The following is a 26,009-nucleotide window of genomic DNA, read 5'->3' on the forward strand; positions in this document are numbered from 1 at the left end:
ATAGTGCCTGGCTACACAGTGATTTTTCAATCGATTGAAAAATCACATGCGGTGGCTACACACTGTTGAGCCCAATCACGTTCCACTTTTACATTTTCTAGGAACAAACGTCAAAAAGAGGAAAAATTTAGAAATGGAACTGTACTACCCTCAGAAAATTCAGTTCGCTTCGTGAGCATCTTCCCCCTTCACTCCTCATCCCTCTCGCCTACAAACTCACTGCTTAGGCGATTGAAAAATCACCGTGTAGCCAGGCACATATGCAATCGGCTCCGCGATGATTATGATTTCCATACTAAGGCCGTGTGTGAATTGCGTTAAATAGTTAACCCCATGTAAAATTTTTGACGCTATTGAGGTGAATAAAAAAATTTCAGCTGTATGGCTTATTGTTTAATATTTTTATCTGCCATGATACTTCTTTTTAATATAAAAAAAAAAGAAAACAAAACAAAACCGTCTGCATACAAAATTTAACCTTTATTTAACCAGGTCCCAGAGCCCATTAGGTATTTAACAGCTGAACATTTTTAATTCACCTCAATATTTTAAAAAAAATTCCTAGAGGTTAACTATTTAACGCAATTCCCACACATTTGAGCCGCCGTGGAGCCCGTTTCGTTGTCGAGCTCGGACTCACTTCGGAGCCGATTCGGACTCGTTTGCTTGAAGGGTCTCTGAATACATGGATATGGCATCGATCATTATATACAATATCTTTGGTGTCAAACGTCTTTTTTTTTGATAATTTGTAACAAGAGTGAAGTTGTTCACTTCGATTAAATTTAATACTAGTTTAAAGTGAAGTTGTAAGACGTTCATACCTTTAAAACACTGTTATTTTCAATTGCAGTGTTTGAAATAATGTCAGGTAAATCTATTTGGTATTTTTAGCTTCTCATTATTTGATAGAAATAATGTATCTTTTAGAAGATCGAACTGCCTTTGAATGTAACATGGAAATTATTGAGGAAGATTTTATTGTTGACGAAACTGCAGAACCTATGTATGCTTCTGACATTAAACAAGAAAATGACTTCCAGTCAGAAGAAATAATAATTTTTGATGGCTGCGAGCAATACGCGTACACAATGTCTACGGAAAACAAAAATAAAGAACTTAATAACTCTAATGCTCAGTTTGATTCCAACACAGATCAAGACTTTAGTTCTAATGATCAACATTCAGAAGAAAACTCGTTTACATTGGAGGTTTTTGAGCAATCCAATGAAAATATTTCAGATAATGAAGATATTACCTTGATTGAATCAAATCATATTAAATTGGTAAGAATCATTGATAGCTTTTAAGTTGTATGATAAAACTAAATTAAGCATTTTATCGTGTTTTTTTTTCAGTCTTAGACCCCTTTTATGATTTGCGAATAGCTAGAAGAATTTGGCAAATCAAAGTTTGTAGGCTTTTAATAAAATCGGAAGGTTCAAAATTATAATGGATATTGTTTTCCCTCTTATATCTGCATTACGGTGTGAACCTGTGAACATCGATCAGAATACCACGATATGAGAATTTGCAAAATCATTTCGCTTACTGGCTGAATACAATGGTGTAGCTGTGGCTGAAGCTTTTAGTACTGTCAATATTTAACTGAGGGAAACAACAACAAAAGTTGGCGGCAGCTGAGAAAAGTTTAGAATTCTTCAACTTGCGCTACAAGCTACAGCCACAGCTACGCCATTGTATTCAAGAGGTTAACCCGAACGTTGAGTTGCGAGTCATAATACATACAGCTCTTATTCCCCTATTTATTTCTCGTGAATTTTTTGACTTGCTTGATTTATCACACCAAATTTTCTTTTGATTAACTAATACTATCTTTCGGTTAAAAAGCCTTGTCTCCGTTTCAAAAATCTCTGTTTTTTCTTTTTTTGCGAAGAAAATTAGCTGTGCTCCAAAACGATGGGGCTATTTTCACTTTTTATATATTAAATTAAAGGTAATGTTTTTACACATAATTAAAATGCTTAATTTGTTTAGTCTCAATTAAAAAAAAAAACTTTATTGTGTTCAATTTAAATTTTCGGTACTGACCTTAAAAAAGAGCTGAGTTGCAAACTCTGTTAACTTTCTATCGGATCGTAATGCTTCTCATATAATACAATAGAAACATTAGGGCAGAGTAAAATTGGCTTTGAAATTTCAAATTTCAGCCTTACATTCAAGAAAAAAAAATTAAAACTATACTAACGAATTGAGAACCTACTCCTATTTGGAAGGTAGACATTTCCAAATTAATGGTCCAAAATAGATTCTAAAATATAAAACGAGGATATCAGTTAAAAAAAATGTTAATAAGTGTAGCATCTGAACAAATAATATAGTTTCTAATAATAAGCAACATTATAAATCTAAAATATTTTAATGTCAGTTCCGAAAAATAAAAATTAAATTACTTTTAATTAAGCTTCAAAAGAATACGGTCGTATTTTATTTATTTTAAAAATAAGAAAACATTACAATAAGCACCAAACACTTGATGTAATAACTTAGATTACAGGAGAATTAAAGGCGAAACTCAACTTATGTCAGCTTAGTTCTTCATTATACTCACATTAAACTGGGGGTCAGTTCCCGATCTGTGAAACTGTGAAGTGATAAAAAATTTATCATTTCAGTTTTCATATGAAAAATTTTTGCAGTTTGTTTAAATTTTAAAATTTTTTTTTATTACATTTTTGAAATATGTTTTAATTTTTTAATAAATTCGGATTCAAATTTTAGACCAGTGCCGAAGCCTTCAAAAACATTAAAAAGTAAAAAAAAAAATCATAGTAGGATGAAACCCATTGGAAAAGGATGTGAATATGATAAAAATGAAAGGAAAAATAAATTACGGGCGAGCCGAGTTCGGGAAGTGGGTGGGTTGAGTTTTTAATGGTAAAAAATGGTATATCTCGATTTCCGGCAAAACTACAAGTTCTATGTTAAAAAGCTGTATGGCAGTTATAGGTAATAAAAAGATCTACAACTTTTGTATCGACAGTTTTTTCACATAACCTCAAAATGTATGTGAAAAATTCAAATAACCGAGTTTTTGGTTTTTTATTTTTATCTTTTTCTAAAAATAAATTTTTTCTATGAAATTTGGTGAAAACTTACCTTATTATGTCCCAAATACACTGTAATTTATTTGATTCAAAATATTTATTTTTTCACCTTATTTTGACTTAATATCAAAAAAACAGCCTAATTTTCAATCGAAAATTCACGTGTCAAAATATCAGCTTTTTTCAAAAAGTCGGTGGGCATTTCGTTTGTTAAAATTTTACTTTCTGTTGGTGTAAGAAATTTTGAAAATCTTCATTTCGCGATTTGACCCGGGCAATTCCATGGTAACTCACGTTACATACACAAAAATTTCCAATTCATAAACAATTTTTTTTTATTTTAATATAAATTGATAAGAAATTACTATCCATGAATGGAGCATAACTATATTACTTTTATAATTAACAAAAAAAATTTCTTTATTTTTAGCATTTGCTTGGGCTTGTTTTTCCGTCATGTTCATGTGAAATTCTTCTTTAGTTGGCAGCTTATGCTTTAAAAATGCTTTAAGATTATTTATACTCCCTGAATTTAATTTCTACCGTTAAGGGAATACAACAAAGAATCTTTTCTTGTAACTTGCATAAAGAGTTACCATTTGTAAATAGTAAGTTACTATTACAAAAAGTAAAAAAAACTGCATAATTTGTTCAAAATTCGTGTCCACTCTTTCATGGAATTACCCACCCCAAAAATCGCGGCTTGCAGACATGAGATTTTTCTAGACTTTTGAGGTATGTTATAGAAAACGAAGATATTGAGCAAAAAAAATTTCAATCGAAAATTCACGTGTCAAAATATCAGCTTTTTCAAAAAGTCGGTGGGCATTCCGTTTGTTAAAATTTTACTTTCTGGTGGTGTAAGAAAAAATTTACATATGTAAGTATACTATAGTACATGTTCTAGTTAAATGCAAAAAAATGAAAAAAGCTTGATTGGAACATTTTTTTTTATCATTGTTTACAATTTTGGGCTATTTATTAAAATTTACACTTTAATTACCTACTTAAAAACCGTAAGATTTATCAATGTAACATGAAATCTTACAATTTTTGAGTAATTAGAGTGTAAATTTTAATAAAAAAGCCAAAATTGTAAACAATAACAAAAAAAAATGTTCGAATTCAAGCTTTTTTCATTTTTTGCATTTTACGAGAACATGCTTATTATGCTAATTTTTATTACTTTAATTTTTTTTATTAATTTATCTATAGTTAGCTGTAAGCTTGAAATAGGTTATAGAAATTTTTTAAGGAAACAAATATACAAAAAAGCAAAAGTAAACATTTGTAAAACAAGAACTTATTCTAAGACTGTATAAGGATGTTTTTTAGTGTATATACTTAAATTTCCCCCTTTCCCAAAAAATACCATTTTTTCATGTATATATATGTATGTTTTTTTTAATTGCATTACTTTTAAAGGTTTTTCGGTAGTAAGTTTGCAACTGTTATAATAGTATGGGTTGACAGATTAAAAACAGGTATAACTTTTTTTTGGAATCAGCATTAAAAAATACCTCGAAGTCATGTATCATAATGTGTGTATAATGCCATTGTCTTTTATTGCTAATTTTGAAAATCTTCATTTCGCGATTTGACGCCCAAAAATCGCGACTTGCATACATGAGATTTTTCTAGACTTTTGAGGTATGTTATAGAAAACGAAGATATTGAGCGAAAAAAATTTCTATTAGCATTCATTCCGAGACTGATCCTGATGCGAAACGAAATTTTCCATACAAAATTTCGCTAACGAAATCTTGAACGAAATTCAATTTTTGTTTTTGCTTTAAAATTTATTTTCTGATGTTTGTTCTTGACTTTTCTGATTTGTATTTGTATTATTTTTAGTTTGCTATAATACCCGATGTTATTTTTTTTTTAATATGTTCGCTGTTGGCTTTGGAGCGTACTAGGCGTACTAGGCTTCAAACCTTTATTTGACTGGACTATTAACTATTTTATTTTATTTTGTAAAGTACTTCTTTAAAAAAAATCATATTTCCTAAAGAACTGAAAATAGCAAAATAAACACTAAGTGACCATGATTCACAATGATTTATACTATGGGTGCTTTCATAAATGCATGGTTGCGCAAGTCTGACGAATGCAAAGCTTTCATTAATGCAAATGACAAATGTCAGGTGTTCATAAATGTAAAACGCAAATATTTGCAGCGCAAATGTGCAAATGAAAAAATTCCCATGCGCAATGAATTTAAACTCAAAGAAAGAAGGAAAATGCGGTAAAATTGATACAGCTTTTTTTTATTTCTCAATTTTGTCAAAATATTGATTAGAAATTCAAAGTTCAAGTCAAAATAACAAAAATAGCCGGGAATTTCTTGGATATAATAAATTTGTAAATATTTAGAGGAATGTTAAAAAAAAGTTGTTTTTTCTTCTTAAAGAAGATATGTTTGTTTTGGAGAAGAGGCTGAATTGAAACTTAAAAAAATTTGCCAAATGACGCAAATCAGAAAAAGTGTTCATAAATTCAAAGTAAAATACATGCGCAAATAGTTTTTCTGATCGCAAATGACCGCATGTAAACAAAGCAACCATGCAATTATGAAAGCATCCTATATTTACTGAAAATATCAAATTTTAATTTTTGGATTTTTTGAGGCCAAAGTTGAGCATTTTTCAAAAACATGAATTTTCAAATTTTGTTTTTTCTAAGAAGACATTATTAAAGGGCAATGATAATTATTTTGTGGTATCGGAAGGGTTCATACTTTAATTTAAAAAAAATGAATCCTGGATTTGCAACCGTATTAACGTAGAGCGCAGGTGAAAATCTTAAAATTGAAGAAAAATTGTGAACATTTGTTTCTAATTGTTCTGTTTCAGTTTTATTTTTTTACATGAAATACACATACACTACCCTATATATTAGACTGGGCCAAAAAAATAAAATATTTTTTTTTTGAAAGTTACTTCGAAAATCTTGTTCAGGATGATGAAAAAAAAATTGGTGAAAATTTGAGCCGTTAAAAATAATTTTAAGAGGTCTATCATCGGTGTTTTTTATTTTTATACATGATATGATGTGTTACAATAGAACTGCTAGACGATCAAAGTAAAAAAAATTTCTGTTCATTTTTTCTTATATAAAATTAAATTTCCTACAAAAAAGATCTAATTGAAAATTTTCGTCAGACGAGCCGTATTCGAGTAATTAAGCTTTTTAAATCGAAGTGTTTTTTCAATTTGACTGTTTCACTTTGGAATTTTGTGATGAGCAATAAAGTGAATAGAAAAATAAAACCACGACAGATTCTTATAGGAAATTTAATTCTCTACAAAAAAGGTCTCCTAGTAATTTTCCCTAAATTGAGTTCTGAAGAAGTTATTCACGATTTAAATATAGAAAAAAATTAAAAAATCAATTTTTAAATCGTGAATAACTTCTTCAGAACTCAATTTAGGGAAAATTACTAAGACCTTTTTTGTAGAGAATTAAATTTCCTATAAGAATCTGTCGTGGTTTTATTTTTCTATTCACTTATTTGCTCATCACAAAATTCCAAAGTGAAACAGTCAAATTGAAAAAACACTTCGATTTAAAAAGCTTAATTACTCGAATACGGCTCGTCTGACGAAAATTTTCAATCAGATCTTTTTTGCAGGAAATTTAATTTTATATAAGAAAAAATGAGCAGAATTTTTTTTTTACTTTGATCTTTGTTCTGTTGTAACACATGATATCATGTATAAAAATAAAAAACACCGATGATAGACCTCTTAAAATTATTTTTAACGGCTCAAATTTTAACCAAATTTTTTTTTCATCATCCTGAACAAGATTTTCGAAGTAACTTTCAAAAAAAAAAATATTTTATTTTTTTGGCCCAGTCTACTATATATGCATATTATAAGTAAAAAGCTACAACCCGTTATGCACCAGTGTGAAATTGATCGAATTTTTTTACTTCGTTTCTAGTACCTCAAAGATTGTCCTCAATTTTTTTTATTAAAATTTTGGCTCCAATTTGTTGATTTCATATGGAATGACGTAATACGTAATATTCAAAGCAATTGCAATAAAATTGCAATTTGTTTTTTTCTCAAAAAAGTCTAATAACAAAACTAAAAATTTGTTTTTAACAAAAAATTGGTCTAAATGTCAGCCTTTCCCCTAAATCAACAAAAATTAAAAAAAAAACAATGTGATAGTTCAAAAAACCGACAGAGGGCTCTCATGTCTACTAAATTATAAGAGCCGCTTCCACTCGTATATAATTTCACTGTGTTCGAAAATGGAAGTTTTTTTTCCGACAGAGGGCTCTCTTATCTCCTAAAGATAATTCGAGTATGCTGAACACGATGGCGTACTTAGTTTTTCTGGATTAGGTCAAATAAGAAAGATTTTTGCGTTTGAAATTTTGTTTGCACATGCCAAAACTGAGGGTATAAAACACCATATATTTTCCAATTTTTTATTTTTTATCGATGAAAAATGATGGAAAATCTATTTTCCATCCATTTCCATTTCCATTTTGAAAACACATTTTTTAACTATGAAGGTATAAATAGGTTTGTTCGTTGTGAGCTCTAGGGCACTCTGGGTCGCTCCGAATTCGTTGTCAATCGTTTTTTGTAGCTCCCTTTTCAACCAGAGTTATTTTCTCTGTGTTCGATGTTCGCTCTGAACGCATCCTGAATAACTCTGGGTATTTTGTCAGAGCGTGGAATCTAGAGTTATCAAAATCAAATCAGCTGTTGTCATTTAAGAAAAAAAAAATTTTGGAGTGCGAAAAGTGATTTGTCGTGTGTGGATACAAAATTTGTGTGGAAAATAAAAGATTTTTCACAAAATTCATGAAATGAGAAACTAAATAAAGAAAAAAATGGCAAAACAGAAATCAGCTGATGAAACTAAAACTCTGAGGTTTTCGATGTGAAATAAAACCCGAGAAACTCTGATTTTTGTGACAGTTGATTGACATGACTCAGAGTGCCCTGGAGCGGGAAAACAACGAACAGAGAACTCAACATTTTTTTGTACACACCTTTTATGTGTTAGTACTCTGGAATATTATACATATCGCTGGCTGAGAATTATAGGGTTGTATGTCTGCAGGGGTTTCCATAAAACATACAACCTTATAATTCTTGGCCAGCGATATGTAGATGTAGATATGTATTTAATTAAAAAACGGGCATGGTTTCAATATTTTTATTTAAATTTTTTTTTAAGTTCAAAAACTCATTTTTCTTTCAATTTGTTTTAAAATTAAAACATATTTACTATAACTGTCATCTGCAATATATGAGCTTACATACACAATACATAATATATTTGTCACAGTCCATCTTTAACTTAAGGGGGTTTTTCACTTGAGGGGTAATAACACCTTGTAAGGCACGAAATCGAGTGTCATTTTCGTCAGTGTATAAAACAAAGGAGAAACATTATTTTCTTTTGCAGTTTGTTAAGTTTGTTTAAGTATATCAATAGGTAACAGAATAGACTAATGTGAAAATTTTCAATGATGTGAAATTTTTTAAATGGCGGCGTAGTTCAGGATGATAGTAAAACCTGTGCTCCCATCGGGCGACCAACTAACTCCTACAGTTTTTAACCGATTGGGCTGAAATTTTGTGTGGAGCTTAAAAATACTATTATCTAGTGAAGTACGTATTAAAATTTAACGATTTTATGAGTTTTTTTCATCGAATTTTGTTTTTGGAATAAAATAATTTTTTCAAATTAATGCCATTTCTTTAAAAATCAAATTTCATGTGTAAACAAAGCCATATTCTATTTTGAAATACAAGATCAAATCGTTGCCACCGAGTGCTGCATTTTAATTTAATTAATAAGAAAAATATAAGAAAAATTGAAAAAAATTCGACTTTTTTTTGCCATAAAATAATGATTTAAAAAGTCATTCGACAGATTTTTTTTCAAATAACTTCTTTTACGAATAATAGGTCCGAAAAAATAGATTTTCCATCATTTTTCATCGATAAAAAAATCAAAAATTGAAAAATATATGGTGTTTTTTACCCTCAGTTTTGGCATGTGCAAACAAAATTTCAAACGCAAAAATCTTTCTTATTTGACCTAATCCAGAAAAACTAATTACGCCATCGTGTTCAGCATACTCGAATTATCTTTAGTAGATAAGAGAGCTCTCTGTCGGAAAAAAAAACTTCCATTTTCGAACACAGTGAAATTATATACGAGTAGAAGAAGCGGCTCTTATAATTTACAAGTAAACTAACATAAAAGTGCTTGAACTGCAAGAGAAAGTACGTGCATTTTATTTGTTCTTTGGAAATATCGATCAGAATCATGGAGGACCGAATTCTTAAAAAATCAACTTTGTTTTATGAGAGAAATTTCTAGCTCAACACATTTCTTGTTCGCACAAAGCACAAACATATATATTTTTCCAAAACCCCAAAATAAGTACATACTAGAAAACCGTTCCTCGAAATGGTATCTTAGTATCAATGTGAATGATCTATCATTATATTAAGAAAGTAAGTTTTGAATACATCAAATATAAATTTATTTCTTGGTTCAGAGACCAATTTCTACAAAAAACTGCTTTTTATATTAAAAATACTTAGACCATAAGATTCTAAGAACCTTCATAAGGTCCTCAAAAAAACTAACGTAAGAGGGTTTCGGGTCAAATTTGACCTCAATACTTTTTCAGAATAAATGTTAAATATTTGAATAATTATTACTGCTTTGGTTTATAATTTAATAGTTTAGATATTTTTCATGAAAATTACAAGTTTTTTAAACTTTAAACTTTACGAAAAGTCATAAAACATTAAATCTTAACGAATTAGGTTTTCAAGAAAAACTTATTTCTTTCCAAAAATGGGTCAAAAATGACCCGAGGATCTAGCAAAGCCTCGATTTTCGATCATGACCAAAAAAATAAAATTTTAATCTTAACATATCTATCTAAATAAAATGAGATTAATCTCAAGAATATGTACTTAAAAGTGAGATAACAGCTTAAGCTCATTTTTATTGCATACGGCCCATTTACTCACGCCACGCGGTTCAGAGTGCACGGCTTAGACTTAACTTAAACATCCAACAGACTTTAGGTGAGACCCTGTTTACTAAAATTTTTTTTGAAGTGGAACTTCAATTTAGTTACCTCCGTAAATCATGGGACAATTATCTGTTACAAACCAACAAAGATCCCACAAAAGTTGCAAAAATTATATTTTTCTTTTTTTGAAGCTTATAACATATTTTTTAGATATTGCTTTATCGAAATAGTACACCATATTTGTAATAAATGGCACCTATAGTTTTTAATTGGCAGTTAAAGTTAAAAGTTCGGCTTTTTTGAAAACAAGCAAATTTGTGTTAAAACTACGAAATTCAGAAAAAATATTTTTCCCGGATAAACTAACGGGGTTTTATTTTTGGATTTTAGGAATGCGCCTAAAAATAAATATTGGATAGTTTTTTGTTTCAATTTTTGCATTTATCCACAAACATATGTAAATTATTTAAACTTATTTTTTTACTCCTTAAATTTCGAAATAACTAAGTAAATAATGAAGATATTGAATTTAAAAAAAAAATACGTGTTTTATTATAGCGAAAGGCAAGTCGATTGACATCATTAATTTTAAAATTTGCGATCTTGGGTTACAAAGGGTTAACTGATATTGATATAACTTACAAATCGTCGCCGTAAAGCAAAATTGTTCTAAGTCATAAAAAAAAAATTTTACAGGGGACGATTTTTAAGTTTCAAATTGGTTTGAAGCGACAACTTTCTACTCGTTTGCCATTCAAGTTATGTTTTTTATAAAGTTTGTTCTTTTCTCTTGAATAAAATATACAAGTTTACCTCATTAGTAGGTGCATACTATTTTTCAATATTTTTTAAAACTAAAACCCAAAATTGGACATAGAATAATTCCTATACAAGTTGGTTTAAAGCGACAATTTTCTGCTCGTTTGCCATTCAAGTTATGTTTTTTATAAAGTTTGTTCTTTTCTTTTGAATAAAATATCCAAGTTTACCCCATTAGTAGGTGCATACTATTTTTCAATACTTTTTAAAACTAAAACCCAAAATTGGACATAGAACAATTCCTATACAAGTACGTTTTTTCCTTAAATAAAAAGTGGACTTAGAACAAAATATGATGGGACTTAGAACAATCAAGAATACTCGTACTCATTTTCAAAAGGCTTCTTCCCTGTTTTTATTGTTCTTTGTCCCAAACGGTTTTCCAATTCGGTAAGAGCGCCCCAAAATTAGTAAAACTGCATCATTTTCGGTAAAAAGTGGATTTAGAACAATTTTGCTTTACGCCGACGAAATTTACCAGTTTTTTTCAAGTGGAAAATCCGCATTTTAAGTTAAGTTTAAATAATCGTTATTCCCTGATGTCAAGCTCACACTACAGTGGAACAAAGAATTAAATCGAATGTAAGGAAACCAGATAGTCTTATTTTTTTTTGAAAAACTTAAACTTGGTAATCACTTTTAGCTTAATTGAAAATATGAAAACTAAAAATACAGAGCTTTAAGCGTTTTGTAGCTTCTTCGTTTTATATCTTTTGTGTCGATTTTTCACGTGTGCTTAGACACTTCTTCAGGAAAATTTATTTATTAAGGGGGGAAATCCCTCTGGACGACGGGTTTTTTAAGAATTTTTTTTTTGAAAACTGAAAGCATTAATTAAAATTTGGAAAAATACATGATATTATTGACATCATGAAGTGTTAACACAATTTTTTTGAAGTAATAAAAAAACAAAATGGCGGCTCTACAGCCGTTTAAATTTGATGCCTCGCATTTGCGCCATGCAATGCCCAGGTCCAGTTAATTATTTATAATCAAAAGAGAATTTTTTTTCCATTAAACCTAAATTTTGCAAAAAAAAGTGTAAAATAAAAATTAGAGACCAAAAAAACGAAAAAACACAATGTTTTTTTATAAACAAATTGTTAAAAAAAATATTTATTGTGAAAATTATATTAAACTTTTAGGTTCATGCGATGACCAATGAGTTAATGAGTAATTTGCACTTTATATTTCAAGTCGATGGCTTCATTAGTTTTTGAGTTACGTTGCACGGCGCGGAAAAAAACGTGTTTCGAGAAAAATTCGTTGAAAGTTTTCATTTTTGTGCTGTGGTAGGCTCGGAACCCATGGGTTTCAGGACTATCTGGGGACTTTTGAGACTTCATTTGAGGCTAAGACCACTAAAATAGTTTCTTTGGTTGATAAATGATTTTTTTAGGCAAAAAATTAATAATGCAAAAATAAAAAAAAATCCAGAGGTTTTTCCCCCCTTAAAGAAAGGTCACGGAATAAGGAAAAATGTATTTAATTTATCTTATAACTTTAAACGAGCTAAAATTGTTTATATGTACATTAGAGTGGAGCGTTTTTGGTTTTTTCTTTCAGATCACTGCGTGCAACCCATGGTTTATGCCTTGTGCTCTTCTGAACATATTCTGATACTTTTTTTTTATTCGACAATGGAAAAATAAAAATCGGGAAGCCTCTGAAGATTGCTCGTATTTCACGAAAATCGATATTTTATGAGGCGTTAGAACCCATCTGAATTGACTTAATCTTTTTCATTTCACTACCAACTGCTAATAACTTATGATGAGTGATCTCTAGAACCAGATCTGATCCCCTATTTTGAGTCGTTAATGGAAAAAACGAAATCGGGAAGGCTTTGAAAAATGCACATTTTCGCAAAAATTCAGATTTTTTAAATTGTATAAAATCCCACCCAGAACAAATTTCTCTTACAACTTGTTTGTGTTTGCTTGATTTGTTAGAACCTCATTGAACCTTATAAGCTATGGAGCACTCGAACTGAGAACTTTTCTGTAATAATGACGTCGTTTATGGGGGATTTAAGAAAATGCTACTTTGACATCCCCTGACCCATTTCAATAGAATTTTAAATTCTAATACTACCCTTAAAAACTTCGTTAGTAATTTAATTTTTATATAAAACACTAACCTTTGTAACTGCATTTAATTTATGTCGATATCTTGTTTCAATCCTTAGATATTTGACATTTAGGTGTTTCCATAATTCTTGCCCATGCTTAATTTTTTTTAACTTTACCTGCAGACGGTTTTCTTAAATACCATACAATCTTTTGTTTTCCACAAACTTTTGTTTTTAATAATGTTAAATTCATAAAAATGAATCGTTAAACGGTATAATTATTACGCCATTTTGACTTCGAAATAAAAATTTAGCATGTGCAAGAATTTAGTATGGGCAAGAATTATGGAAACACCTAAATGTCAAATATCTAAGGATTGAAACAAGATATCGACATAAATTAAATGCAGTTACAAAGGTTAGTGTTTTATATAAAAATTAAATTACTAACGAAGTTTTTAAGGGTAGTATTAGAATTTAAAATTCTATTGAAATGGGTCAGGGGATGTCAAAGTAGCATTTTCTTAAATCCCCCATAAACGACGTCATTATTACAGAAAAGTTCTCAGTTTGAGTGCTCCATAGCTTATAAGGTTCAATGAGGTTCTAACAAATCAAGCAAACACAAACAAGTTGTAAGAGAAATTTGTTCTGGGTGGGATTTTATACAATTTAAAAAATCTGAATTTTTGCGAAAATGTGCATTTTTCGGAGCCTTCCCGATTTCGTTTTTTCCATTAACGACTCAAAATAGGGGATCAGATCTGGTTCTAGAGATCACTCAGCATAAGTTATGAGCAGTTGGTAGTGAAATGAAAAAGATTAAGTCAATTCAGATGGGTTCTAACGCCTCATAAAATATCGATTTTCGTGAAATACGAGCAATCTTCAGAGGCTTCCCGATTTTTATTTTTCCATTGTCGAATAAAAAAAAAGTATCAGAATATGTTCAGAAGAGCACAAGGCATAAACCATGAGTTGCACGCAGTGATCTGAAAGAAAAGTCCAAAAACGCTCCACTCTAATGTACATATATATATAAATATATATAAAATTGGGATCTCGGAAACGGCTCTAACGATTTCGATGAAATTTTCAGGGTTTGTTCATCTAAGCGAGTAAAAAGTTTTGGAAGTACTTTTGGAAAAATCCGCCTACTGCCAAGCCCACTTTTTTAACATATAAGTTTTTTTCGGGAACGGCTCTAACGATTTCGATGAAATTTTCAGGGTTTGATCATCCAAGAAAGTAAAAAGTTTTGGAAGTTTTTTTTTGGAAAAATCTGCCCACTGCCAAGCCCACTTTTTTAACATTTAAGTTTTTTTTCGGAAACGTCTCTAACGATTTCGATGACATTTTAAGGGCTTCTTTATCTAAGGGAGTTAAAAGTTTTGTAAGTATTTTTGGAAAAATCCGCCCACTTTTTTACCATAGAATTTTTTTTTAAACTTTAAAGATTTCGATGAAATTTTGAGGTCCTCTAGACATTTTGGAAGTATTTTCTCTTATATTAGTTTTGTTTTCGCAGAGAGAGATTCAACGACTTCAATAAAATTTTGAGGGATGGTTCCATGTTTTACGCATTGTTCTTTTTCTTTTTGTTACAATAACTAAACAAAATTTTTTAGATCATGACTTTTTTGATCATGTATTGATCATTTATTCAGTTGGTTGTTTTTTGTTCTGAAAAACCCTGTTTTGTTGAATTCAAATTGTAATATTTTGTGATCTAACTGCAACTTAAAAGTTAGAAATAGATTTTTTATAAAACTTGAAACTGTTAGTTAATTTGCAGCGAAATATGGCGTATGGAATAAAAAATATTTTGATTAATTAATTGTTCCTAATTATTGGCAATGTTTTCGTAAAAGAATTAAAAAAAAAAAACAAATATCAATAATGGGCGCAGGAAGCAAAATACTGTTGTCAAGTAGGTATTTTTCGAAATTTCACAAGAATTGCATTAAATTGAAACCCGTAAGAATTTGGGAGGAACAAGGTTCCAAATTCTGAGAGCCCTTTAGTTCCCCAATCAGCATATTTCGTTTGATGCATTACTTTTGGGACACCCTATATAAGTAAAAAAAAGAAAGGAGTAAAGCATCCACTGATACTAGTTCATACTAGCTAGTTCACCCAAAAACATACTAAGTTTTCTAAACTCAGGATTTCTACGTGAACTCTAAAAAGAGGACATCACAATAGGCCCATCAGAGGCCGCAGTGATAAGGCGAATTATTCCCACCTTTCACCCTAATCTTAATCTTAATCCACTGATACAGAATAGAACAGAGACAGGGATAAAAATAGTATTTCTTGATACTAAGCTTTGCCGACAAGGCCATACAAAAAAAAAAAAAACTATATTCACCATCCAAAACTTTCTGACCCGTAAATTAAAATTTGAACAAAAAGGGATCTCATTGATGTAAGCATTTTCGATAATGCAGATTCCTGTAACCCTTCTATTCATTGCTGATCGTATATTCAAACTTAAATAAATTGGATTATAAAGTGGGAATGTGGTGTTTTGTAATCCGCGAAAAAACTGGTCATTGCAAACTCAAACCCACTCCAAAAAGTTGCTGTTTACATTTGATTTTTTTTTCACTCAAAGTTATAACATTTAAGGATACCGAGCAAAGCTCGGTCACCCAGGTACTTTATATATTAAACTCCAGGATTGCACGATCTAAAATTTGTTAATTTTTTCGTTCAACCCATTGTAAAGATTTTTATCAATTATTTAATTTTACAGGAAACAACCGATATAATTTGCCATTCTTGCGAATGCACGTTCCCAACTATGCAGGATGCAGAATCTCATCAATGTGTAACAAAACCTGCTTTTAAAAATGTTATTGTTTGTGAAACCTGTCAAGCCGTTTTGGACAAAGATGAGGACCTGGAAAATCACCAATGTAAAATTGTTGAAGAAAAAAAAAGTAAATCTTTGTTTTCCTGCGATGAATGTCCTAAATCTTTTTCTTTGATAAATATGCTTCGAAAACACCAAAGCTCTCATAAACAAAAAAAAATTGAAAAGACTATCAAGATAAAAAAGAAAAATGAAGTTGCCCATGTTGGGTTGAGTCATTGTTCAATTTGCAATACAACATTTTCATCACAAAAAAACCTTAAGTGAGTATCGTAATTAACAAAAAATTAAACATGCAATAACGATTTACGTCCGCATTTTCTCTTAAAAGGTTACATTCAAAAATGCACGTAAAAACACAAACCAAAACTATAGAAGATGCTTTGCCTATTGGATCTGATTCACGTGATGAGAACAAATTTTTTTGCGAAATTTGCAGCAAGAGGTGGGTGATTTTTAGTCGATTTTATAAACTTAGTTCCAAAATATTCAGATAGTAGCCGTGTTTTTATTGGTACCTTAAAAAAAAAATTTGCACGGGAAACAACAACATATAATTGCTAAGGATAAACATAAGTTTTTTATTTATTGGCTTACTTATACATTTTTGACCCTTCAAAAATAAGGATTATTTGTAAATAAATTAAAGTTATTAATAGATGTTGTTTACAGCATAAAATGTTTGGTAACACGGCTAGTATATATTTTATTTTATTTATTTATTTTCAAAACATGATAAGTAAATTTTCTTCAAAACTCGTTTTTTTTTTTAATTAAATTTATTCTCTAGTTGTGAGTTCCACCCGCAAAGTTATTCACCTGGAAAAATTTTTCCCACGTGGAATGCAATGTCGTTTTCCTTCACTCCACTGAGAGTACCATTTTAGTGTTTATTTTTGGACTTTTAGTTGTTTTGTGTTCCTCTACGCCACAAAGGTGTAAAAAATGGTTTCCTCCGGAGTAATTTTAGTATTACGGAGTACTACTCCAGGTTTTTAGGCCGTGTGTGAATTGTGGCCGTGTAAAATTTTTGACGCTATTGAGAATACAAAAATTTCAGCTGTATGGCTTATTGTTTAATATTTTTCTCTGCCTCTTTTCTGCCATGATACTCCTCTTTAATAAAAAAAAACAAAACAAAACCATCTGCAAAAAAAATTTAACCTTAATTGAACCAGTCAGAGTAACAATTATTTGACACTTGTTTTAACGTTAAGCCAGAACTATAATTATTGTTTTTACTTTTAACACGAAAATTTTACGTTTTTTTAAAGTTTTTACAAAAAAAAAAAAGATCGAGCTAAATTTTAGCTTACATTTTCTATCCTTTTTTTTTCACTTTTTAAATTTCAGGGGTGATTCTTGGGTAGGTATATTCTAAAAAAAATTTTTCTGTAGTAATGCTCTAGCTCTATCTACAACTGATATTACTTATGTGCTTTTAGCACCAAGGTGTTTGAAGAACAAAATTTTAAAATGCGTTTTTCTCGGAATTTCATAGTTGGAATGGACTGTGCTGTTTTTCCTCTGGACCCTTCAAATATTTATTCTGTTCATTTTCTGATCCTCACAGGCCTAATCCTGACATATATCCGAATGGAGTAGAGCTTTCATAGTGTAAAATGTTTAAATATCTGTTAGCCCAGGAAAAATAGATTTTTTCAAGGAAAAAAATTGTAACAGGCTGAATTTTGGTAAACAGATTAGTGTTAGGGTGGTTTACAATCTGTGAAAAGTCCTGAAGTTTCCTCTGTCCGCTAATTCCAATATAAGGGGTCAAACGTCACAACATTTTTTATTTTAAAAACGGTAGGTTTTAGACAAAAAATATGTTCAACAAAATTGTAGCGAAAGTTTGAATTTTTTTTTTCCAATTTTTTTTTCAAAATTTTGATTTTGAAGTTTTGAGGTTTTTATCTTTACAAAAAGGTATAGCACGTCATTTAAGGTGTAACCGTTGATTTTTAATAATTTTGTTTTCCAAATAAAGTAATTTTTTTTTTTTATTTTAACTGCCTCTCCCCGGCAAACGAAGGGGAATAGACTCCCCCTCCCAAACGATTTTTTTCTTGTCTGGACCCAACCTATACGCTCCAGCTTTTTGGCACATTACTCCTGAATCACTCTGTATACATATATGTGCCCTTAATTATGAAAGTGAACTAAGTCACTCCTAAAAAAACCGATCAAATCTAGCATACAAATAACACGGTGTTACAAAAATATGGTTTCAAAATATACGCGGGCGGAGACCTATCAGGTTTTGCACTGAATACGAAACGGTATTTGAAAATCCCCTAACACCCCCAAAATCTGGAGTTACGGGCAAAAAACGGTTTTTTGGACCTTCACCCATTGAAAAAAATCTAGCTTCGACAATTTTTTACCCATTTTCGATTTGCTTACAGTTTCTGATAGAAAATAAATATACCTTTTCAACAATGTATAAAACATGTAACTTGGTAAACCACTAAGAATTTATAAGCTGTCAAAGTTCAAAAATTCCATTTTTTTCGTCATTTGCCCAACTTCGGCATCAATTTAAAGTATATGTTTTCAAAACAACATGCTATTTAAAAAATATATTCTGAAACTATATCTATTTCTCAATCAATCGAGGTATTTTTTATGAAAATCACTTTAAAATTGACTTAGAAAAAAAATTTTTCGATTTCAACCCAAATACAGAAATTCGAACTTTTAGGTATAGAACAAAAATGTTGTTTCGGCACGTAGTAGGATAACTTGGGCGCCAGGATTTGATAACGGGTTTTTGTAGAGGAGCTCAATACAAACATTTTTTTCTTTGGGAGGGGGGTCTATCTCCCCCCGTTTAGGTGGGAGGGGCATTTTTCTAAAAAAAAATTATCAAAATAAAAAAAAATTATTAAAAAACAACGGCAACACTTACAGTAATAAATGATACCATTTCCGAAAGGAAAAATTGTACATTTGGTTCTTATTTTTAAATCAATATAATATAACTAGCTCAGGGAAATTAGTCAAAATATGGGCATGAAATCGCATTTTTCGCGGGACAAAATTTTTTTCATGAAATATGTTCGGGTGGTTGTCCTTATCATAAAAGTCAATTTGTTGGCATAATTGGAGGTTGGGAACAGCCGCCATCTTGGAAAAGAGATTGGTATCGTTTTTATTGAATAGCTCCATTGTTATTCATTTTAACAAAAAATGACAAAGGTAAGACTTATTAACAATAAAATTATCTAAGAAATGATATACAAAACAATTCCGTGAGTTGATTAAATAAAATTTTATAGTTGGTCAAAGTGCGAGTTTGTATCGCAAGGTTGGGACAAAATGACATTTTTTCATATATCTGACGAACTTTTGATTTGTTTGGATAATTCTTCAAGTATGAGTTGTAGTACTTATAATTACCTATAAAATGAGCCCACAATCGTTATTGTCACCATCGTATTGTAGAAGTATTCTAACTCCGAAACTCTCCATGTACTAGTCAAAAGTATGAAAAAAGCAGTTGTTTTGCTAGTAGACCGAGAAAATTTGGGAGTAGAGGTATAACCAAAATATAAGTACGCAGTTTTGCAGCCATACGCGTGTTAATGTCGATTTCAAAGGTCTGACAACTCTAATTTTGTGCTTTATACGGTTTTTGGGGGGGTTAAATAACGTAAGTTTTCCAGTTAATGTGAATGGGCTAAATTTATACTATTTGAAATTATAAATATACAAGCTGATGCTCTATTATTTTTCCTAAATTTGGACACCTCAATCTCGGCTATGGGGTTAATAGAACTCACGATATAAGCTTTTTTAACTAACCATATCAGGCTTTTCAATTCAAATAAACAAACAAAAATCTAAACAAAAAAAGCTTCTAAAACATAATCGTATAAACGGCTTATATATAGTTCTATTGGTCACATCCTCAAGATTGGGGTGTTCAGATTTAGGAAAAATAATAGAGCATCAGCTTGTACATTTATAATTTCAAATAGTATAAATTTAGCCCATTCACATTAACTGGAAAACTTACATTATTTAACCCCCCAAAAACCGTATAAAGCACAAAATTAGAGTTGTCAGACCTTTGAAATCGACATTAACACGCCTATGGCTGCAAAACTGCGTACTAATATTTTGGTTATACCTCTACTCCTAAAATTTTCTCGGCCTACTAGCAAAAAAACTGCTTTTTTCATACTTTTGACTAGTACATGGAGAGTTTCGGAGTTAGAATACTTCTACAATACGATGGTGACAAAAACGATTGTGGGCTCATTTTATAGGTAATTATAAGTACTACAACTCATACTTGAAGAATTATCCAAACAAATCAAAAGTTCGTCAGATATATGAAAAAATGTCATTTTGTCCCAACCTTGCGATACAAACCCGCACTTTGACCAACTATAAAATTTTATTTAATCAACTCACGGAATTGTTTTGTATATCATTTCTTAGATAATTTTATTGTTAATAAGTCTTACCTTTGTCATTTTTTGTTAAAATGGATAACAATGGAGCTATTCAATAAAAACGATACCAATCTCTTTTCCAAGATGGCGGCTGTTCCCAACCTCCAATTATGCCAACAAATTGACTTTTATGATAAGGACAACCACCCGAACACATTTCATGAAAAAAATTTTGTCCCGCGAAAAATGCGATTTAAATTACTAATTTCCCTGGGCTAAACCAATAGTTTTTGAAATAATCGATTTCAAAGTTAAAAATAGGTGAAAAAAAATTTTTAAAACTCATTTTATACTATTTTTGTCCAGACTGTGAATTTTAGTAAAAAAATTACTCACACACAAAACTGCCTCAATTGATTCCTTAAAGAACAGTGAAAACTATATGTTTCTATGTCTTCTAGTTTTTGAGAAAATTGGAAAATAAAAACAAACAAAAACAAAAAATATTTTGAAAAAAGAAAAATCTGATAAAATAATTTTTCAATTTTCTCAAAAACTAAAAGACATAGAAACATAAAGTTTTTACGGTTCGATAAGGAATCAATTCAGGCAGTTTTCTGTGTGAGTAATTTTTTTACTAAAATTCACAGTCTGGACAAAAATAGTATAAAATGAGTTAAAAATTTTTTTTTTCACCTATTTTTAACTTTGAAATCGATTATTTCAAAAACTATTGGTTATATTATATTGATTTAAAAATAAGAACCAAATGTACAATTTTTCCTTTCGGAAATGGTATCATTTATTACTGTAAGTGTTGCCGTTGTTTTTTAATAATTTTTTTTTATTTTGATAATTTTTTTTTAGAAAAATGCCCCTCCCACCTAAACGGGGGGAGATAGACCCCCCTCCCAAAGAAAAAAATGTTTGTATTGAGCTCCTCTACAAAAACCCGTTATCAAATCCTGGCGCCCAAGTTATCCTACTACGTGCCGAAACAACATTTTTGTTCTATACCTAAAAGTTCGAATTTCTGTATTTGGGTTGAAATCGAAAAATTTTTTTTTCTAAGTCAATTTTAAAGTGATTTTCATAAAAAATACCTCGATTGATTGAGAAATAGATATAGTTTCAGAATATATTTTTTAAATAGCATGTTGTTTTGAAAACATATACTTTAAATTGATGCCGAAGTTGGGCAAATGACGAAAAAAATTGAATTTTTTAACTTTGACAGCTTATAAATTCTTAGTGGTTTAACCAAGTTACATGTTTTATACATTGTTGAAAAGGTATATTTATTTTCTATCAGAAACTGTAAGCAAATCGAAAATGGGTAAAAAATTGTCGAAGCTAGAATTTTTTCAATGGGTGAAGGTCCAAAAAACCGTTTTTTGCCCGTAACTCCAGATTTTGGGGGTGTTAGGGGATTTTCAAATACCGTTTCGTATTCAGTGCGACTAGCTCTACAAAACCTGATAGGTCTCCGCCCGCGTATTTTTTGAGTGTTACACCGTGTAATTATTATTTAAGGCTTAAAGTTTATTTCAAAGCGAAATTGCAGTAGATAAACTTCTTTATTCCTCCTTCAGTGACTTCAAAAAAGAAATACTATTAAATCGTTGTAAACAAATTATTATGCAAGTTTTTCCTTAAAAAATGCAAAAAATGACTTAGTCCACTTTCATTATAATGGGGACATACAGTCAGTCACAAAAGTAAGTATACACCCCTAAGTTTGTTTAACTAAAAAGAATCTAAGACATTTTCGAAAAAAATTTAAATGTGGTTTTATTTCCTTAATCATTGCCTACATATTTACAAAAAAAAATGGCAAATAAACAATATAAAATGAAAAACTGACAAAAAACTAAACACAGTACAAACTTTCGCATTACAAAAGTAAGTATACAGAGAAGAAAAAACTATGAAAATCGATGTTAAAAGTATAAATACCTAATTTTTTTTTGGGAATTAATACATTTTAGACTACCTCCTAGACTTGACGAAGTCAAACTCACTTGAAGGCATTGATTTTACTAGATTTTTTGCAACATTGGGGCCGAATCTTATCCACTCTTCCTAGAAGACTCGTTTCAGCTAATCCTTTGAATGCTTCCTTACTTTTCTCACCAAATGTTCTCACAGATGCTCAATAGCATCCGAATCGAGTAACTGGGGGGCGTTTGGATCTGGTTTTGAAAGTTTTTGAGCAAAAATTCACTCAAAAAGACCGAGTTTCGCTTAGGGTGGTTACCTTTATTGAATATAAACAATCCATCTTAGCCTAATTATTCGACACTCTGGTGCAGGTTTGTCTATAAAATATCTAAAAAAGAATACCCATCCATTGTTTCCCCAAGGAGACCAAGTAACCCACCCCAAAAATTTGCCAAAATCCCCATACCATAAATGATTCACTGCCGCTTTTACCAGTACCTCCCTTTCTTTTCGGATCTACTTCTTTTCTCGGTTTTTTTTTTAGCGGTCTTGGTTATACAAAGTTAGGGGTGTATCTGTATACTTACTTTTGTGACCGAGTGTATATGACATTGAAAGTGTAAAAAGAATTTAAAAAAAAAGTTGGTATTGTAAGGTTGAAATTTTTATGGAATTGAGTTTAAAAAAATTAAAAAAAGTTGGTATTGTAAGGTTGAAATTTTTATAGAATTAAGACATCGAGAAGTTCAAAAAAAAAAAAATTGCCAGACTTTTTTGAGGTGCACAAGTGCTTGCCAGACTAACTTAAAGGTGTGCAGTTTACTTGCATTAAATTAAACTTTATTCCGTAAAGTCGAAATTTATATATGTGTTTGTCTAAGAGATTTTAAGAAGAACTGTGCAATTACAGCCGATTCTGGAAAGTATAAGTCCTTGTTAGGTGAGTGGAAAGATGCAATTTTCTAAAAAATGACTTAAAATTAAAAAAAAAATATTTAAAAACAACGTCAACACTTACAGTTATGAGTGATACCTTTTTTAAAATTGTACACTTAAATTTAAATATTAAATCAAAATATTTGAATCAATCGTTTTTGAAATAATCGATTTAAGAGTTAAAATTAGGTAAAAAACTTTTAAAAAACACATTGAAAAATAAATTTGTCAAGACTGTGAATTTAAGTGCAAAAATGAGTGATACAGAAAATTGCCTCAATTGATTTCCTATCAAACACTGAAAACTATATGTTTCTATGACTTCTAGTTTTTGAGAAAATTGAAAAATAAGAAAACCATGTTTGTATCAAATTTTTGTTTTTTTATTTATATTTTTTTGTATTTTCTTATTTTTCAATTTACTCAAAAACTAAAAAATGTTGATATCTTTTTTAAATGCTCCGATATTAATTTTTAAATGGAATTATTTTTTTTTTTACACACATGATAATTTTTGACTTTGGGGCCCATAAATGTATTATAACCATAGTGTTTTATAAATTGATTCTTATGAAGAAAACAATAATGAACGAAAATGTTGTTTACAAGTTTGCAATTAAAAAAGATATGAACATATTTTAAATGTAGATACAATGTAGAATAGAATTTCAAAAAATCTAGACATTAATGAAGTTTTTTTCGTCAGTATTGTGTTGTGTTGTTTATCAGTTGTGTTGAAATTTGCTCCGAGAAAATCCAAGATTTTACCGAAATTTTTGAAACTGCAACAATACTATCGTCTTTCAAAAAGTCAATTGTGTTTGTGTTTGAATGAGTAAAGACGTGCTTTTAACTGCTCTTCAAATTTAAATAAAAAGTGGTGGAAAAAGGCAATCGCGACTGTTTATTTTAAAATTCGTTTAACTAATTTTTTGTTATTTAAATGGAAAAAAACAATTAAAAATTAAATCAAATTTGTGAAAATAAATTTTTTTTCTTTTTTGCCGTTGCCAATACAAGAGTGTTGGTGATCATGGAGTGTCTTGTGTGTACAAAAGCAACCAGACAAACGGGGATCGTTATGTGTCAAGGTGGTTGTATGAGTGCACTTCATACAAAGTGTATTGGACTTGCGGGATATGATACCGGAACAATTAAAAAATCGAACTATTTAATAATAATGTGCGAACAATGTCGTGAAAAATTAATATCTAAGCGTATATCTTTTGATAGTGATATTAAAGAAATAAAAAGAAACATAGTGAATTAAGTGAAAAAATGAATAACATAATAGAAAAAAGAGAAAATAGTGTTGTCACTAATGAAAAAAAAGTTATCTCCGAAATCAAGAAAGCTATTGGTAGTAGTATGAGTGAGAAAAATACATTTGCAAATGTTCTAAAAAAAAGTGCATCAGTTATAATTGAGCCAAAATCAAATCAAAGTGCAGAATTAACAAAAAGTGAAATTAAAGCAAAAGTAAACCCTTCAAATTGTGGTGCACAGGTATCAGGAATGAAAAAACTAAGCAGTGGATCTGTAATTGTAGCTTGTAGTGACAAAAAAACAGTGGAGAAATTAAAAGATAATATAAAAGAAAATATGGGAAATAACTACAATGTGAATGTGTTAGAAAACCGAAAGCCTAGAATAAAAATAATAAACATGTCAGAACAGATGGAAAGCAGTGTTGTTATACAGTGTCTCAAAAACCAAAATGAAATTTTACAGTGTTCACAGATGGGAGTAAAAGCTATGTGGAAAAATAAATTTAGTAGGCTGGACTCTTTCACTCCGATTATTGAACTGGATGTTGAAAGTTATAACAAAGTGATGGAAATCGGTAAACTTAGTGTCGGATGGGATCAGTGTTTGGTAAAAGAAGGTTTTCATGTAAAAAGATGTTATAAATGTTTAGGCTTTAATCACATGAGTGAAAAGTGCACCATAGAAAATAGAGTGTGTTTTAAATGCGGTGGTTCACACATGGGATCGGAGTGCCAAGCTGAAACAATGAAATGTGTAAACTGTGTAAAAATTAATCATGATCTTAAATTAAATTTTAATGTTAATCATCATGCTTTTGACAATGATTGTGAGGTATATAAAAGAAAAATAAGTGTAGAGAGAAAAAAACAGTGGTAGCAATTAGGTCAAGAAAAAAATTCGAAAACCGTTATATATTACCTAAATGTACAAAGCCTACTAGCAAATAAAAGTGAAGTGGAATTACTTATTAATACTAGAGCCCCTGATATCTTAATCCTTTCTGAAACTCGCGTTACATTGGATATAGAAGACTCTGAAACTAAAATTAACAACTATGCACATGTGATTTGCACATCAATTTCAAGGTTTACTGGTGGCGTGAGTATGTATATTAAAAACGGTATAGAATACTCTATCAAGAATGTAAGTAAACTTGATTATGTTGCATGGTTTTTAAAAGTTAATATTGTTATACAAAAAGAAAAATGGTCAATCGGGGTAGTATATAGATCACCAAGTTCTACTGTGAATGAATTTTTGGAAGTTTATACAAATTGGTATTCGCAGTGTTTTGAAAATGATAGAAACGTTATTATAACGGGAGATTTTAATATAGACTACTTAAATGAAGATAACAATAAATCAAAAATAGAAGAAATCATAACAAATGAAGGGTTGTTACAACTCATGAAGGAACCAACAAAAATAACTAATTACTCTAGAACGCTCATCGATTACGTGCTTACGGAAATTAACTTGTGCAATAGAATAGATGTGAAAATCGACTGTGATAATAAAATATCTGACCATGAAACAATAAAAATTGAAATAAATAACATTAAAAGCTTAAAAATCAAAAATAAAAAATGTCGAA

At 30.1% G+C, this 26,009-nt stretch overlaps 1 protein-coding gene across 2 annotated transcripts in view; it reads left to right on the forward strand.

The window, feature by feature from the left end:
• Positions 1 to 736: 736 nt before the first annotated feature.
• LOC129916309 (zinc finger protein ZFP2-like) overlaps positions 737 to 26,009 on the forward strand; it is a 31,273-nt gene continuing 6,000 nt past the window's right edge. Inside the window, exons 1-4 of one of the 2 annotated variants that reach the window (XM_055996175.1) lie at positions 737 to 871; positions 931 to 1,286; positions 15,747 to 16,129; positions 16,198 to 16,311. In XM_055996175.1, the coding sequence (XP_055852150.1) occupies positions 865 to 871; positions 931 to 1,286; positions 15,747 to 16,129; positions 16,198 to 16,311 (860 nt within the window). In that variant the 5' untranslated portion in view covers positions 737 to 864. The remainder of the gene's footprint in view (positions 872 to 930; positions 1,287 to 15,746; positions 16,130 to 16,197; positions 16,312 to 26,009) is intronic. The other variant, XM_055996182.1, reaches the window with a different exon arrangement.

This window comes from Episyrphus balteatus, chromosome 1 (assembly GCF_945859705.1).
Source record: "Episyrphus balteatus chromosome 1, idEpiBalt1.1, whole genome shotgun sequence".
Taxonomy (NCBI): domain Eukaryota; kingdom Metazoa; phylum Arthropoda; class Insecta; order Diptera; family Syrphidae; genus Episyrphus; species Episyrphus balteatus.